The 18,283-nt window shown below is 44.3% G+C and overlaps 1 protein-coding gene across 1 annotated transcript in view; it reads left to right on the top strand.

The window, feature by feature from the left end:
- The window catches only part of DENND5B (DENN domain containing 5B), a 60,971-nt gene extending 43,081 nt beyond the window's left edge, over window positions 1-17,890 (top strand). The window contains exons 12-21 of the mRNA XM_031057021.1: window positions 1,041-1,122; window positions 5,626-5,754; window positions 6,466-6,587; window positions 8,186-8,331; window positions 9,967-10,085; window positions 11,142-11,329; window positions 12,575-12,657; window positions 12,803-12,929; window positions 13,745-13,919; window positions 14,743-17,890. Of these exons, the coding sequence (XP_030912881.1) occupies window positions 1,041-1,122; window positions 5,626-5,754; window positions 6,466-6,587; window positions 8,186-8,331; window positions 9,967-10,085; window positions 11,142-11,329; window positions 12,575-12,657; window positions 12,803-12,929; window positions 13,745-13,919; window positions 14,743-14,926 (1,355 nt within the window). The 3' untranslated portion in view covers window positions 14,927-17,890. The remainder of the gene's footprint in view (window positions 1-1,040; window positions 1,123-5,625; window positions 5,755-6,465; window positions 6,588-8,185; window positions 8,332-9,966; window positions 10,086-11,141; window positions 11,330-12,574; window positions 12,658-12,802; window positions 12,930-13,744; window positions 13,920-14,742) is intronic.
- Window positions 17,891-18,283: the final 393 nt, after the last annotated feature.

The following is an 18,283-nucleotide window of genomic DNA, read 5'->3' as shown; positions in this document are numbered from 1 at the left end:
TTGATGTCTGGACAAAATGGATTGAAATCACTGGAGGCCAAGGAACATAGTTTCCATCCTTGTCTGGAAAATTACTTGATGTATGTGCACTGCCTTCATTCCTTTTAATGAGCACTGAGTGAGGTATGAGAAGCAGTCTCTCCATGAGAGATAATTCCTGAAGAAGCTGAAAGTGTGGAGCTGGGAATAAGAGAGCTGACATTTTTCTTTCAGTGAGCATAATCTGTCTCTCAAATCCCATTATGAATAACTCTGTGTTCAGTAAATCTTTATACTGGTGGGTGGTACAGTTCAGAAATTGTGTAATTGATCTCTGTCCATCAATCTAGGTGCTCAATTTATGCTTTGTCTTGGCTCCTTACAATCACTGAATTACTTTTGTGTTTTAAGAGAGGTTTTCTGATAACCTTGAGATGGGGTTTTGTAGTAAAAGTCTCTGAACTTCAGTGGGTCATCTTGCAAGGACTCTCCAATTCAGATCCTGCAGATGGAAACTTTTTTGATCAGTCCTCAAAGAGGCATTTATGGACAAACTAGTCTCTCCCATGAAAGGGACTTCTTAATAAGCTTCAGTGAGTAATGCACTAAACAATCTGGCTGGCAGGCACAAATTCCTGAGAGCAAAATGTGTCACCACAAAGTGGTTTGATCAGAGCAGAGCACAGAAATGCATAGCATTCTTTGCATTGAATATGTTACTGTAGCTTAATTTTATTTGAGTTGTTCTCAGTTGTGAGCTTTCCACAGAGACTTCTTACTAATAAAACTCACAGCTGTACAGATTTAACTTAAGGTATTTCACACACAAAAAAAGGAAGCTAGATCTCCCAAGTTCAGTGCTGGGTTAAGGAAGGAATAGGTAATATATTCAGAATTTTCCTTTTGTCTACTTCTACATTTCCAGGATGGAGTTAAGGACAATGCACAGAAACAGTGCAGTTACCAGCCACTTAAGATTGTTTTCAGCTGTATGTAGAACAAATGCATTGCAGACTATTACTGTAGTGTTGTGTTAACTGTGTGTATTTTCTCCACTGTAGTTGGTGGTGGAACAGAAAGACGAAAGTCTGATACAGGAATTACTCTGCCTACATTGAGGGTTTCCCTGATACAAGACATGAGGTATGCAATTTGGTTCCTAAAGCATGAACTGTGGGTTTAATTGTGTAGCATAAGGTGAAGAGCCTCACTGGCTTTGGGTCTACAAAGGATAAGGAGAATTAAACCTTCTCTTCAGCCCACATTCAAATCTACAGCGTGTTGCCTTTCTGTTTTGAAAAACTTTTTTGCATGTTCACTTGATCTTTTTTAGCAAACAGAGAATGAAAACCACATATATGTTACTGCAATTTCTGTTTTCCCAAGGGGACTTGTTCCAGTAACAAAGCCAGCTTCTACAAATAACAGCAAATAAGTTAAATTCCTTGGTATTTTCAGTTTGTTTCTTTCAGTTCATTTTTAAATTACTGACCCAGCAAGTAGAGTTGATAGGCGAAGCAAAGGGACATAAAAACCTGTTCACAGTGCCCGAGCAATATTCTTTCTTCTCAACCAGAATTTCATGGCAGAAAGTAATAAATGTACAAGTTTAGAAGTTTAATCAGACCTAGAATTTGGGTGAGTTTAAAGCTGGGATGTGAAGTTAGGGCAGGTTCTGTCCAGTGGATCACAGCCTGGCTCTGGAGACCTTTTCAAGCAGTGTTTGTTTGGAAGCAGAAGGATTAGAGGGTCAGAAGAGGTGGAAGCTGGTGTGACATCTGCAGGCAGAAGTTCTTCAGGGCATCTCCTTGATTAAGCCACTGCCAGGTCAGCCACTGTTTTGACACTTTTCTTGTCAGGGCTAAGGATTGCAGTGGGATAAACATGCCATGGAAAGGGAGGGGGAGTAATGCAATAGTGCTCATCTGTAAAGAGCTGAGAGCAATTAAATGTGTAAGACAACATGAGTACTGTTTCTTACTTTCTTCTTACATCTAAAAATATGGCAAAAGAACCTTAGGGTAAAAAATAAGATTTATTGTAGTTAGTTCACAAAACCCTGATCACAGTGATGTGATTTTTTGCTATGTGGGTTGATAGATTAGTCAGATTTTTCTGGGGGAAAAAAATCACTGTACTCCCCACCTGCAGTGTGCAACCTTTTAGTTTGATGCTTTGTAGTTTGAGTCTTTTGTTCTGATTTCAAAGAGCATGACATGCCATGTACTGCTAAAACAACATGTAAAAGAGGGGGAGAGAGAGAATACATACAGTGTAATCAGGGGGGTAGTGCCAAGAGGTCATTCTGAACATGTGTCTGCCATTTTAGCATCCCTCTCATGGGATGTGGCAGCTCTCTCCTTAATTCAGTCCTGGGAGACTGACAGGCATGTAGAGGGTCAGTCTGAGGGAAGGATGAAGGAGGATCTGGAGCGGAAACTCCTGTGCTGGGGGGGCGGCTGACAGAGGAGGCTGTGTGTGCTCACTGCTGCGTGCATGGGTCTGTCTTCCACTGGAGTAATGAAAGCCCAGCATGGATCTGAGCTCTCTTGTTTGAATCACAAAAGTCTTTCTTACTGCTCTTCAGAGAAAAAGTACAGAAGCAGAACATTACTTTTTGTAATATCTTGGGTATTCGTGATTGTCCACGACCATGTGTGGTCATAGAAAAATGCTGGGCAGATGCTGAGTTGAATTTGTCATCTGTAATCTCGAGGCATACTTCCTCCTGCTTGGAAGGAATGCTGCCTAATATTTGTTTGCACACCAGGCTGAAGTTGAAGGATGGGTAATTGTTAAATTGCAGGGCTTGTGGTGCTGACTGAACTAATGGCTGGAGGATTAAGCGTTGCCTTAAGCAAGCCTTGTTTCTGATGGCTCATGCAAGGTTATGTAAACAACTTAAAAGCAAGGCTGAGTCACAGTCATGCTCTGAGTGTGCCTCGTGCTACAGGTACTGTGGTGTGTCCTCTGCCCCCCCTCCAAAAGCCAGGCATCACAGATGTGGTCAGGAAGATGCTCAGGGTGTTTATTTTGGTTCTGTGCATGGAATCTCAATGGCAGAAGCCAGCCTGGGGATTCTCCCTCCAGCCTTTCCCCTGGCACAGTCTGCCCCATCTCTCCAGCCCCTCTTCCAGCTACAGCCTGCTTCCAGCATGGCATTGCTGAGCATCCAACCAAGCCAGTCAACATCAAGGCCTCCCCAAAACCTTTGGTCCAGCTGGATTCAAGTTTCTGATCCTTCCCCTTTGGGCAAGCTCTTCCTTGCTATCAGCACTTGCTCTCATGCCCACGTCATGCCTCCCTCCTCAGGGAGCTTGCCCTGGAAGATGTGAGCTGGCCACTGGCCCCACAGCAGTGATGCTTAACCTGCTGTGTTCAAAAAGAAGGCTGAGCAAAGACCTGCTGCCTGCCTGGGGTGAGCTGTAGGCTCCTTCCTGACTGTGCTGCCATGGGAGCAGGCACAGCATCCCCGGGGCACGGTGGTGCTGGGCAGCTGTAACCTCTGCTGTCAGCACAGCTGTTTGCACAGGGTTTGTCTCACCAGATCCCAGGCTTACATTTGACAGGGCAAATAGATTTTTCTTTATTACTAATGGGATTAAAAGCAAGTCCAAACCAGGGGTGTTGCATCGAAATGGCTGCTCAGTGCTATGACAAGAAGAATTTGCTGTGCAGTGCTGAGCATACGGTGCTTACACTTAGGTCACTGATAAAAATAGAGCTGTTCTGACTCTCACAACTGACAGTGAAATAAATTTGGGCTCCTGCATGCTCTGTTCTGTTACACTCTGCTTTTGCTGACACCAAGACTGATTACTGAATCTTTTTAATATCTCTGGCAAGCTGCATGCTTGCAGATATTTATTTTTTTTCCCAAATGCACAATTAATGCTTATCTAGTCTGAACCAGACACAGGTAATGAAGAGGCACAGAGCGTGCATGGAATAAGGTTGAGTCCATCTGCACTTGAATCTTCTCCCAGTGAAATAACATATTCTGCTCAGTGTTTCATATTAGATGTAATTCAAGCTGAGCACTCAGGGGAAGGGGAGGGAGATGATAGTCTGTGCTTTGATCTTCCCATCTCAAAAGGCTTGAAATGTCTGAGGAGAGTGTCTCAACATGATGTAGTTGATTGTAGCATGCATCCTGTTTCTCAAGGACTGCAGGGGTCACGTGTCCAGCTCTCTGCTGGAAAGTCTAATGCTGGCTGCCATGCTCTGAGCCAGGAAGGGCTTTCCCCTGCCAGGAGCAAGGCTTCAGCCTTGCAGGTCAGCCTGGCACAGAGCAGGGCTCCTGGGCTCTGCATGTTCTTCATTTGCGCAGAGAAAACTCCTATTTCTGGACAGCTCCAAGTTGTTCTTTGCAAATTTGCCCTAAAGGTCCTGGTCTTGCTCTGTTAGAGGCTCTATAAACAAGAGAGTAGTTTTCTCAAATAATGCAGGGACTAAATATAACACAAAGCACACACTTGGGTGTAACAGATGGGGGAAAGCACGAGACTATAGTAGTCAATGTAAAAAGCATCAGTCACAGCATGACTTTGTTGGATTTCCATTGGAGTAAATATTGCCACATTCCACAACACTCAGCAATGCGTGGAGGGCTGTCAAGGAATTTGCAGGACTTGGACGGTAAATTACAATGGGGATTAGTTCAGACTTCAGCTGATGGTACTTGGAGCCTGCCATGGAGATTTGGAGGGCTGAATTGCCTGTGCACTTAACATGCAGATTGCATGAAAATGAAGAAATTTGAGCCTTTTCTTTCCCCTGCTGAAAGCTGTTACTCATTTTTCTTGTTTTTTATTTAACCAAGTGGGGAGTTTTTGGAAGCAACTTTGTCCTGCCATGGCAGTTCTCTTCCTCTTCTAAAACTCCCTGTGCTCTAAAGCTACAATTTTTGGCATTCTCCAAACTGAAATGTGGGAAGCTTAAGAAGAAAAAAGCATAACTGTAGAAGAAAGCCCCTATGGAACAGTTCTGCTTTCCTACAGATGAAACATATGGAGGGCTGTTCAAATTATCACTTACAGGAAGGCTTCTTCTATCCCTAAAAATGTGATTCTGCTTGCAGCTTCCTGCTGCTGTTTTTGCCTCAGCAGTCCTCCTTTTCTCAGTTGTGCCCTTGCTGCTGCTCTCAAGGGGCTTTGGTAGAACCTTCAGAGCCACTGTGGCTTGGAGAAACTCTCAGGACTTTGTCCTCTGCCCTCCCAGACACACCTCAAGTCAGCAGCTTGAGGTGGCAGCTGAGATGTAACTGGGTCTCACAAGGTGCCGCTTGTTTTTAAACAACCCACTGCTTTTTTTCAGTCCTAGCAGTGTCCATGAGAACACCTACCTCTGGCAATGCAGGGGTAAGCAGGTTTACCCCTCCTCACCTTGGCCAGGCAGCCACAGAGCAGCTCCTATGGGCTGCCATGCCCAGGAAAAGCTGCCACGTGTCCTGGTGCCGGCCTGGGACTGCCAGGGATCTCACTGGCACACTGCAGGGTTCTGGGGGCCCTGCTGGGGATCTCTCCAGAAATTATGTCAGAAGACATTTTCCAGTTCACTTGCTGCATCGTCACACTGGATGTTGCCATTTGAAGCATGCAGAATTTTTATGATTCATCTATTTATTTTGTTCCCCAAACATTTCAGGCACGTTCAGAACATGAGTGAGATAAAGACTGATGTGGGGCGAGCCCGAGCCTGGATAAGGCTTTCTCTGGAGAAGAAGCTTTTGTCTCAGCACCTGAAGCAGCTGCTTTCCAACCAGGCACTTGCAAAGTAAGCCAGCTCTTTTAGTCAAACCTTCATTTCATGTTGTGAAGGTGGTGTCTCAAGGGGCTGCTGCTTGGGGTACAGCCAGGCACCCTGTTTGGGTACTGTGGTTTCCAGCTAGAAGCGATTGAAGGGCAGGGGGGAGCTGGGAGAGGTGGTACTGCCCACCCAGCAGGGCCAAAGTCTGCTCATCTGCATGGAAAGCACATCACAGATTTCAGGAAGGAGGCATTAGTTCATGGTCAGATCCCTGCACTGCTCCAAGCCACACTGCAGCCCTACAGATCTTGAACTGACAGGGTGGTGGGAGGGCCCCAGCTGCTGCTTGGTGCATCCTGCTGGGTTTGCTGTCACAGTAGGAAGCAGAAGGAATTAGATGAGACCATCCACAGTGGGAAGGTGTGGGGAACAAATGAGGTTGCTGTGAGTAGTGTTAGTTTTTAGTGTCAGTTTTTACCTGTGCTTTGTAGCAAACCCCAAACTGAGATGAACTCAGCAGCCTTGCTTGTGGGAGCGTGGAGCCAAGAGTGCTCTGTAAAACATCTGTAGCACATTTACATGTCCTCTGTGGGTTTCTAGCAGCTTCTGTTGTTGGGGAGTCATACCTCCCATTGAGAGCCACTCTTCATTTGGTGGTTTGAGATTCAAACACCTTTTAAGATAGTTGGTGCTTTTTCAACAGCAACAACACAAATGCCATGTGCTTGTTTCTCCCAGGAAACTTTACAAGCGTTACGCTTTCCTGCGCTGTGAAGAAGAACGGGAACAGTTTCTGTATCACCTGCTCTCACTCAATGCTGTGGATTACTTCTGCTTCACAAGTGTCTTCACTACAATCAGTGAGTTGGAGAATCAATTTTTTTCCCCCTGACTAAAAATTAGTTGCTGTCATGGTTTGTAAGAGATGATGTTGGTGGTGCCTGAGTAGCTGAGCCCTTATCTGGGAGCCTTGGTTGTTGCTGCGGGGCTCCTGGGTGCTGGGTGTTGCTCTGGGAAACCAGCTGGAGAGCCGAGGTTGTGTGGGAGTGCTCTGGATAAGAGCATTGCACAAAGGAGAGCAATCAGCAGGGAGTGCTGCTCTCTGTGTAGTTTCTTTCAGCTTCCCTCCCAGACAAGTCCTGTACCTCCTAATGCTTCTTTCTGGCCTTCATTAAGTGTGCATAGCAGTCTGCTCTCCTCAGACTGAGGAGGAGATGCAAGATTAGAGGATGAAATACTTTGTGCTCCTCTTTGTATCTTAAATCTCTTTTTGTCTCTTCTTAAATGCCAGAAAGATTCCCTTTTTCACTCTCTCTTATAAAGAGAAGAGCACAGATTGGATTGATATCTGAAAATGAATCTTTGTCTCTCCAGTACAGGACAATGCAGAAAAAGCAAGATCCCATTAGATGACCTAATTATTTGGATTCACCTGGGCAGCCATTATTTTTAATTTTCCTGCCTGTTCAGAGTGAAGTGAAGCAAATTTTACATGGCTGTCAAAACAGGCACTCATTCTACTTTTTCCCCTCTAAAAGCAATAAATCCCTCAGAACTACCACAGCACAAAGAGATTTATTCATCCTTGATTACCTTATTTCTGTGGGGCATGCAGCTTAACAGCTTTCTTCTGTAGGACAAGTGCTTGGAATTTGAGGGTATTTTTTGAGTGCAGTATGATTGGCTGGCATACAAAAGTAAAAGAGGCTGGCTTAGCTTCCCCAGTCCAAAAGGCAGCTTGTGGAACATACAGGGAGAGTGGGTCTTGCAGTGCAGGAGGTGCAGTGTCAGAGCCAAATCCAAATTGGGGTGGGTGGCAGTCCTTGTCTGCAGCATGTATGGATGGTACAGGTTGAAAAGCAGAAGAGAACAAGAAATATAGGAATAAGGATAAATAAGGAATAAGAATAAAGAGGGGGGATGTCCACAGAGACACACCAGACCTGAGATGTGTTAGCAGCCATTGCCAGCATTTCCTGTTGCAGCCTTTCAGTACTCCAAGGGGGCCTATACCAAAGATGGGAACAAACATTTTATCATTTACCTGTTGTAGTAGGACAAGGGATGATGCTTTTAAACTAAAAGGGGGCCACTTTAGGTTAGATATAAGGAAGAAGGTTTTTTTACATTTTGCGTAGTGAGACCCTGGCACAGGGGATGGGATGGGATGGGATGCCGCATCCCTGGGAGTGCTCAAGGTCAGCTTGGACGGGGCTGCGGCGGCGGCTCCGCCCCGCCCGTGCGGCCCCGGCTCTGCCGCGGGGCTGCAGCTCCACCGTGCGGCGCCGCCGCCCTTCACCCCCGCCCGCACGGGAGGGGTCCCCTCCGCCTCTGAGACAGGCAACGAGAGCCTGCCTTCAAGGGAAAGGCGTGGCTTGCCCCAGAAATTGCGATTACTGTAAGGAAGAAAAAAAAAATAGATCAAGACTAACGTGCTTCCCGCTCTGCCTGTTCACAGTGATCCCTTACAGGTCAGTGATAATTCCCATCAAAAAACTAAGCAATGCAATAACCACATCAAACCCGTGGATATGTGTGTCAGGAGAGCTGGGAGATAGTGGTGTCATGCAGATTCCTAAAAACCACCTAGAAATGACGTTTGAGGTGAGTATGTGCTCTTCACAATATCCTTACACTTTGAAAGATGCTTTCAAATAAATATGAATTTGTTAAGGGGTTTTTGAGAGCACAGCATTTCAGATTCTGTCCTGATTTTCAGCATCACTGTGGGTTCAAATATGTACAGGAAAATAGGCTGCTCCTCTTGTGTAAGATAAAGGTTTCTGTGAACACACACCACTTTTAACCACCGGCCTTGCTGCTGTCCCTGTCCAGCCCAGAATTCCTCACCTTGCCTATCTATTTCCACATCTCATTCCCCTCCACACCTCCTTGCCTAATTGTCCCTTTCAGGGCTTATTTCCAACTCCTCATCTCCCTTCCAAGTTTCTTTTCCCTTCTTTCACTGTGTCTTTCCACTAACCACCACCCAGGTCCCTTTTGACCTCTGGCCAATCCCAAATTTCTTCTGAGCCTGTTGTCTGGCATTGCTCTTCAACATCTCGGCCTCAGGTGCTATCTGTGGCGCACCAGGAGCTGCCATCCCCACTGGGCTCTGTCCCCTGGGCTTGCTGGGGTTTTCTCTTTGCTTTCCCACCCAGCAATTTCAGGCTGGCTCGGTGCCATGCCAAAGCAGCTGGTGGTGGGAATTGCAGGGAAAGCCCCATCAAGCTCCTCTAGCTCCAGGCTGTACCATATCCATTAACGAGTCATTTTGTAGGAAAATCTGCTACTGGAATTGAGGTTGCATCCTCTGAGCATATGCAGACTGATCTTCAACAACAATAGCAAAAAAAAAGCCTCTTGCGAAATACAGGCTGATTTTGACAAAGAGAGGATATTTTTGAGATAAATGCCCACATATCATTCAGATATTACTGTTTTGTAGAAAAGATCTCCAGGCTTCTAACTGGCAAAATGACATATTTAGATATTTCTAAGGACCATATTGATTCTGTTCTGGATTATTCCTTTGACTGAAGCTTTCCTAAAATATCAACTTGGGTATCCACCCACTTGTAGAAAATGTCAGCCCAAGCTGTTTTTTTGGCAGCATCAGAAGCAGTGAAAACCAAGGTATTTCAAGGGAAGTGCTTAGGTGACATTAACAGATGTTGTTGCCAGCCCCACCTACAATTACATCTTGCACTGGAATTCACAGTGCCTTGTTTTCCTTCTTCTGTGTCTTTGTGATGCTGAGTCTCGTGTTAGTGGTTTTTGTTTGGGCCAACAATAAGCAAATCAATCTTAGAAAATAATAAAGGATCTAGGGACTGCTGCCTTGTGTGGAGTGAGTCAGCTGAAGGTCAGTATGCTCCAAAAGGATTTTGGAAAAGCTGTTTGTACTGAAGGTCTATTTCTTCTGCAAAAGCACACCTTTTTATCACCTTACTCAGAAATGTGTAATTAATACTTCTCAGAAATATTCAGAGTGAGTGCTCCCAACAAAGAATATAATCTCTCCACAAGCTTTTAAGTTTTATTTCTTTTCTCTTGTCTTAAAATAATTATGCTGGTTTTGCAAATACTCTGCATATTTGGTCGAAAACACTTGTTCTATAAATCACAGAGAACTAGAAGACTGAATAAAAGCCTATATTTGCCCATATGCCTGCATGTGGTGGGGGTGTGTGTTGTCTGTTCTTTTTTAAATGAAGCAAAAACTGTTACTCATTTCAGTGCCAGAACTTGGGGAAGCTGACGACCGTTCAGATTGGTCATGACAACTCAGGGCTGCTGGCCAAGTGGCTGGTTGATTGTGTCATGGTCAGGAATGAAATAACAGGACACACGTACAAGTAAGCAACAAGTCGTCATTTTCCTTGTCTGAAATTCTTGATTTAGAGAAATTCTGAATTTAGAGAAAGCAAGAAGCCATTCACCTTCTCCTTAACTCTGGTTGCAGCTGGTTTGGGGTCCCTGATAGGGTTGGGTTGGTCTCTCCCACCCCCCTGGTTCTCTCATTTCAGTAGCCCTAGTTGAAGTCTAATAATCTGATAAATATTTAATGAGATTTGAATGCAGGATTTTCTTTGCATCTTTCTGAGACAGGACAAGACAGTATGGATACTTTTGAAGTGATTTGTATGATTGTGTCTAATAATTAGATCTCTTGATTTAAAGTAGTGTGATAAAATTGTGCACAAATTAACTCTTGAAACTCCAAGAGCTGAAATGATGCTCTGGGGGAAATATTAAGAAAATAAAAAGTTTTGATGATTTCTTTATCTTACATTGAGCACATACCTCTGTGTCAAAATAGTCTCCTAATTCACCATTGGTTTTACAAAATGTGGCTAAGCAGACACAGGTTTTTTTTTAAATGTGTACTTGGAAAACTGCAATTCAGAGAGGTGAGCTCCAGATCTCAGAGTTGGCCACAGTGTATAGGGGAAAGTAGGAGAACATGGGATAAAATGACTGGGTATGGACATGTGCATGGATTTCATTAGGGTTGTGTATGAGATCCAGAGGTACAGCAGTAAAATGTGAGGTGAGGTCTGAGTATGAGGAGATGTCATAGCCTCAGCTGGGTGGAAATTCTGTGGGGATTTGGTTGTTAATCATCACAGTGTGCTCTTCCAGGCTGCATATCAGTTGTGGCTCAAAGTGCAGAATAACTCAGCAGAAAAACAAGATGCAAACCATAAAATATGTGTAACACAAGCTTTGCATATTTCCCTGTTTCTAAGGATGATCAGTTGTGGTGCAGGGGCTGCTCTTGCAGAGCTCTGCTCAGTGAGAATTTTCTGGGAGTTTTCCCTGCTGTTTGTTGGATGCCAGCTGTCCCCAGCTCTGAGACCAGGCTGCTCTGTGTGTGTGGCTGACCTGTGCTTGTCCTGGGTGCGCTGCAGGTTCCCCTGTGGGCGGTGGCTGGGAAAAGGTGTGGATGATGGCAGTCTGGAGAGAATCCTCATTGGAGAGCTGGTGTCCTCCACGTCCGACGAGGAGCTGGGAAAGCAGTGCCGCACCCCGCCCCAGCAGAAGTCTCCCACTGTGACTCGGCGCCTGAGCATCACCTCCCTCACAGGGAGGAACACCAGTGAGTCCTTGCCTTCCTCCCCAGGGTCATAGGGAAGGGGTCAGCTATCAGCTGCTGGGGAAAAAAAGCTTCAGTGTGGGGGTACCAGTCGTTGGTTTTTCTGGGTCTGAGTTGAAGGCACTTGAGACAGTAATTCGTGTTCAGACTCATGTGTTTATTATTTCTTATCAGTAAAACAGTCTCACTACTGTGAGTTTGGCAGCTTTTCAGTAAAAGGCATAAAATGGCCAAATATCTCTTCTTACAAGGTCTTTTAAGACTAAACTATCCAATTAAGAACTGACACCTGGATTATTTTCCCTTTTAACCCAATAACTGATCCCACAGAGCCCCCAATGGGGACTTTTCTGCCCAATTACAAAATGCCACCCAAACCCATGAAGAAGGAAGAAGAAGCATGAAGAAGAAACCCAGGACGACACCCTGTGCCCTCCATCTTGCTTCCATCCACAACATACTAAAAATCCCAAAACCTAAATTTCTCACCAAGTGATACACCTACACTGCTCTCTATAATCTATTTCACACCTTTGTGGATTCCAGTCTATCCTGGAGTCTAGGAAACTTTCTCCGTGAATGAGGATCAAAGTCAGTGCTCCTCTGAGGGTCAGGGCACCCCAGAGCAGACAGAGAAATATTCCCTGTGCTCTGGGTTTCCACACTTCTGCGAACAGGAGGGTTCATCCTGAAGCAAGGCTTGGTGCAGAGCAGCAACTGCAAGCCAATGAGCTTTTCCTGCCTTCCCTGGTTGGTGTTTGCTCTGTGACATACACGTTGCCTCTTCAATGTCCCCTTTTGACTGTTGAGAGATAATGATCTCTTTCTTTGGAGCATGGAGATATGAGATGAGGGAGGAGGAGGCAGCAGAATTTGCAGTAGCTGATGCTGCTCAGCCTCCCAGCTCACTTTGCAGTCTGTGGGAAGACAGGCCTCTCTGAGGGCAGCTCAGAGCTTGATGTGACTGCTGGGAGCTGCCTTCTGGCAAAGCTTATCTCTGCAGGGACCCTAGGGCACATCGACCTCACATGCCTAAAATTAGCTTTTATGAGTAACTGCACTTGCCTGCAACAGGACATGGGACTGTGAGGGTCACAGGAGGCATTCTCTGCTAAAGGACAGAGGTGGGACAGTGTAGATCCTGTTCATACGTCTGTCCAGCTCCTGTAAAATTAGAGGACATGAGTGCTGAAATGACAAGCAATCAAAGATTAACCTTCAGCTAGTCTGCTCTCCATCATTTCACAGAGCCTAATGCAGGGCAGATCCAAGAGGGAATCGGGGAAGCTGTGAACAACATTGTGAAACACTTCCACAAGCCAGAGAAAGAGGTAATTCCTACTTTTCATTACTTGCCTGCAAATTTTTATAAACAGAAATGGCACTGAAGTACCAGTAGATGTACTACCTTTCGTTCTGAAGTTTCTGGCATCCAAACAAGGTGAGTTGTGCTAACCTGCTCTCCCTTTTCCACAGAGAGGGAGCCTTACCATTTTGTTGTGTGGGGAGAATGGTCTGGTTGCAGCACTGGAGCAGGTCTTCCACCATGGGTTCAAATCAGCTCGCATTTTTCATAAGAATGTCTTCATCTGGGATTTCATAGGTAAGCTGGTATGTGATTTGGAGGAGAAGCTTTAGGGCAAAATGACTCCTCACACGCAGACCTTGGATCCTCATCAGCTGGGGTGCCATTTCTCCTGCCAAGCACCTGCTCCAGGTTGCTTAAAGTCAATGAGAAACCTGATGGTAGATGAGAAGTACTAAACTGTGTAAGAGAAGAGTGTGAGTCTGTGCAGAAATTTAAGAGTTCCTAGTTCAAACAGCTGCTCTTCTGAGAGAAACAAGGCAGGCTGGAGGCTGGGGTAGAGGAATAGTCAGTGTTGGGGGAGAACTAGGAAAGGGCAGCGAATGAAAGGTTTGGATTCCTGGTTTATGAGAACTCTCCTAATCATTGCACTGGTGGTCCTTACCTGCAGGCCTTTGTAGGGGTAATTTAAGATGTCCTTCCTCCCTTAGAACAGGCTTGCAGGCAGAGATACTCAGCCTGAGGGTAAGTGCTTACTCAGAAAAAGTGAAAAATCACTGCTGGTGGTATCACTTAGAGTGAAACCATTGAGAGGTGCTCCTTGGTGTTACCTATGTTAGACATCAGGTGGTATCACTTAGAGTGAAACCATTGAGGGGTGCTCTGGTGCTGCTCCTTGGTGTTACCTGTGTTAGACATCAGCCAGACTGACCAGTGCTATGCCATGGCAAAGGTGGAGGTGACCACCTACCTGTGGTCTTCAGAGTCAGGAATTCATAGATAAACTGTGGAATAGCTCTCAGCAGGTTGGTTTTTTAAGGATTCCCTCGTGTGATTCTGTGTCACAATGAAGTGCTGCTTCTCACTGGGTTCTGATGTTCTCCCTACCACAGAGAAAGCTGTTGCTTACTTTGAAACCAGTGACCAGATTGGAGACAATGAGGAGGCCCTTCTGCTTCAGAGATCTTCATGCAAAACCTTCTGTCATTATGTCAATGCCATCAATACAGCTCCAAGGAACATTGGAAAGGATGGCAAATTCCAAATCCTGGTTTGCCTGGGGACAAGGTACCCAACTGCTCTTCATTATGTCTGTCCTCTGGCATTAGACTAGAATAATATTTTTTCACCATTGTTATTGCCTTTAGTTTTCCATTTTAAGACATCTCACGCCTATCTATTATCCAGTGCCTATTTTAGGCAACTTTAGTACTACGTCAAAATTGGAGCAAAGAGGCCCTAATAATACATGGCTAGTGTCTAAACTGCTAAAAATGCTTTGAGCTTTTTTATAGCTGTTAGCTTGACAGTCATGTGTATGAAATCTATTGAAATGCTATTTTTGATGAAGTACTGACTTTGACAATGCAGAGTTCCTTTTCAGGAGCTGGTGAATTTCTAAATCCTCATTCAATTGCTTGTGAAAATAGGATGCCTGTTATAATTTTGACAGAACTGTTATAGATGAACTTTTCTTTCCTAATAGGGTGCTTTCTGTCTTGGGGAGGGGCGGGAGGGTGGAACTTAGTTGTATTTTGGAGGGTAGAAGTTGGTATATCTAGAAATAAGTACCATTTTTGTCTTACCTGTCTGGATACTTGGAAAACCAGTCTGTCAGCTTTTCCTTGAGTTTTACTTTCCCTGTTCCTGATCTGAAAATGTCCCTGAATTCTTACAAATGTCCAATTCTGCTAATGCCTTTAAATTTTCATTTCTACAGTGGGTAGTATTTTACTAACCAAGGGTTGCGATCATGCAGCAAACTCATACGTGCAAATACACCCACCACTCACCAAAAGGGGCTGCATGTTTTGGGTTGTGCTCTTCTTGGAAAAGAATTCCAGTGTGATATCTGTTGGTGCTAAAGCAATTCCTGTGCTGCCCTTTTCAGGGACCACCTGCTGTCCCAGTGGATCCCGCTGCTGGCGGAGTGCCCGCCCATCACCAGGATGTACGAGGAGAACGCTCTCCTCCGGGACCGCATGACTGTCAACTCCCTTATCCGGGTCCTACAGACATTGCAGGATTTCAACATCATCCTAGAAGGGTCGCTCATTAAAGGAGTGGATGTTTAGCATGGCTTTGCTGAGAACTTCATTACTCCTTTCCCAAACAAGCAAACCACAATTGGAGACCTGTCAGGACTTGAATGCCATGGTAGTGCACCACTGTAAGGCAAAGCTGCTGGTGGAAGCAGGATTGGGAAGCCCAGTTTGTGCCCGATGGGGACTGGCCTCTAAAGCTGCAGAAAGCTAAGATGCAGTATTGTAGTTTATTTGAAACAGAAATTTAGTACAAAAAATAGAGTATTTTCATGTGTTAGATGTGTGTAAATATGCTATCTTTCTTTAAGAAATTATATTACTCTAAGAAATTTTTCTTAGAGTGAATGTTCTTGTTCTGACTATGAGTAGCTTAAACCCAGGGGAAGGACTGGGGGGAGGGAGGGAGGGAAGGACCAAGGTGGGAAGGGATGCCGCTACTTGCTTGCGAGGAAGAAGCCAATCAACGTGTAAATACAGTGCAAACTCAGCAGGGCTTTTTTCAGGTACTGCAAATTAATACAGCAAATATCCTTCTGTAGCCATTGTGATCGTGTCACTCTTGGAAATGCTGTAAGCATATGCTGGTTTGCCCTACTGTACATGGTCTCTCTTAGTTGGTTGTTTGTTCAAAGACTCGCCTTCCCATGCATGGGAAGTAGTGGGTCGTTGTTTTTTTTTTCTGTAAGGTCTTTCGTGTCACTCCTGTTGATCTCCAAAAGGGGAAACAAGTGTTGGAATGCTTAAACACTGGAGAGAAGGACTGCTGTCAGCCTCAGAGCCTGAGAGGATGAGACACCTGTGGAAGCTTTGCTGCTGCAGCCTGAGATGGGGAATGGTGGCTTGCTTGACTCACTCAGTGTGTCCCTTCCCTGTCTGGATGTTCTCATGATTCACCCTCACCCTCAACCACTTTGTGTTGTGGATGACCTTTTTATTTTTCTCATGATGAGGAGTTTGGTTTATGCCAAATTCTTGCCATACTTGAGAAGAATCATTGCTGTAGAGCAACAAATGCTGCTGTTGCTGTGCTACCAAACTGTATCAGCTGGCTTTGAAATGCTGACAGGTGATGAGTCTTCCTTTATCCTGCAGAATGAGTGTTCTAGGGGAGTACAGGATTGTGGATGACTTTTTTTTTAATTATCCAGCTACAAAAAGAAAAGGAATTAAGCAAAAGGAGGAAGAAAAAAGTTGGTATTTTGAGGCTTCTCTCCTACACTCTTCCCAGTTAATATGTTACTAATACAGTGCGTATATGGAGATACAGCTCTTGGTGAGGAGCTGGGAGCAACTGTATGATACAAATTGAACAAGAGGTTATATCAAAATCACCTTGTGAATACCATGCAGCAAATACAGAGTGTATTTTCCATTCTTGTGGATGGGAGTTGGAAGGGTCTGATGACACAGTTAGCTTCACCTGGTTTTAATTTTTGGAAGTCAGTTTAAATACAGGGGTTTTTTTTTCACTTGTTTATTCCCTACAACCTTGGGCCTTTGGTCAGTGGATTCTTTGGAGGTCTCACAGTCCTGAGGCTTGGGAAAGCTCCTGACTGGTTCTGTAAGTGTGCTGCCTTGCCCTTTGCTCTCAAGTGGCGTCAGGAGGGGCTTGGCAATGGTGGGCAGTGGCAGGTCTTGGCATAGTGTGCACATGGTGGAAAGAGGGATGGGAGATAAGGAAAAAGAAAGAGGATGGGAATTAGGGTTTGCTCTCTCACCTGCCTTTTGTCAAGCTTCTCTGCTTTCCTGTGGTCCTTCTGCTGCTCGATTCTTAGAACAGCACTCACTTCAGTGTCGAAGGTTCATGTCAGACTCCCAGCCAGAAGAAAACTCTTCATGTAACTTTGTTTCATTGGAGAGTTTTATATTGTAGAAGTCTTTGTGTTTCTAAGAAAGAAGTAAAATAACACTGTCAAGGAGCCTTCCACTTTAGTGAGGGTTCAGCTTTCAATAACCAATCTTTCCTCCTGAGCTTGTGCTTCCTTAAACTGACTGAACTCATCCCAAATACTGCAGGCAGCACTGCCATGTCACTGCTGTGGGTGTGAGTAACTAATGTAAAGGCTGTGAATGTTGTCTCGAGTTAGTAGCCAGAGCCCACAGCTGTGTGACATCTTTTATATTTCCAGAAATGGGAAATTTGGGGTGTTAGGATTTTCTGTGTTGCCAGGCATGTCTGCTTAAAGTCAGCAGGCAAAGCATGACAACCCTTCAGCAGCAATTGAAAATGTGTCCCTGTACTTAGCTCTATCAATGAATTATACATTTAGCACCAGAAACCATGTGGCAGCATTATTTGGTAATGACTGCTTAGGATGTTTTGATTTCTATTACAACTCAGGCCTTTCATGTCTAATGACTGCTGTACAGGATTTTTTCACGCCCAGCCCAGTCTAAGTGACTTTCATTTTACTGAAATAACCACCTCTTTAGTCTTTGGATTTCTTCACAGCATCATCTGCATTTGCAGGCTGGAAGCTTCCCAAAGTACATTGCTGCAGACTTCTCCAAAGGCTGTGTATGACTGGAGCAGTTGTAACATTCATCTGACATGACTAGGGTTAAGTGCAAGCAGGATGAAGGAGAAATGTAGGCACCTCTAAAGGTCATTCATTTAAATGAATAAACCACATACAGAGAAAAAAGGCAATAACTACATTAAGTTTTTGTTAAGTTAAAAGTAGTCAAAACCTGAGAATTTTTAAAATTCAGATCAGGGCCTTTCCCCATTTCAGACTACATTAAGAAACCTTTAGCACTTAACACAACTTCACCTCAGCTTTTTCAGCAAGTGTTGACTTGTTTGGTTTTGTCAGGTTTCACATCATGTTAATAATAATACAATAAAAATTATGTATGTCTCATGTTTCCTTGTAGGCAATAAACCACCCCAAGATATGTGGAAAGGGGCACAGCTGAGTGCCTCAGATTCCTGGAGTAGTTATTTGACAGCCTTGGGAGAATGGTTCTTCATAGTGAATTTTTATTCTACAGTGTATAATTTTTTTTTTTTTTTTTTTTTTTTTTTTTTTTTTTTTTCTGTTTTTTTTTTTTTTTTTTTTTTTTTTTTTTTTTTTTTTTTTTTTTTTTTTTTTTTTTTTTGTGGACTACTTTTGTTGATTGGGAACTGTGAGGTTTTTTCTGTAAGGTTTACAGAAATCATTCTACCCACTAGAATGGTGAAAAACCCATCAGGATTCTTCTAAGCTAACACAGCTTTTACTTCAGTGTTAAAGCACCTTCTTTGGTTGAGAAAGGGAATCTTGGAAAAGACCAAAGCTCTCTGGTACCTGCTTTGTACAAAAACAAAAAAAAAAATCCTATCCAATGCCCATCTGCAGATGTCTGAGTTTGCATAGTCCAGTTGTACTAACAGCCAGCATGGTA

The sequence above is a fragment of the Geospiza fortis genome, unplaced genomic scaffold (genome assembly GCF_000277835.1).
Source record: "Geospiza fortis unplaced genomic scaffold, GeoFor_1.0 scaffold10, whole genome shotgun sequence".
Taxonomy (NCBI): Eukaryota; Metazoa; Chordata; class Aves; order Passeriformes; family Thraupidae; genus Geospiza; species Geospiza fortis.
The sequence above is the reverse complement of the archived record's forward strand: the minus strand, read 5'-3'. Positions and strand labels throughout refer to the sequence as shown.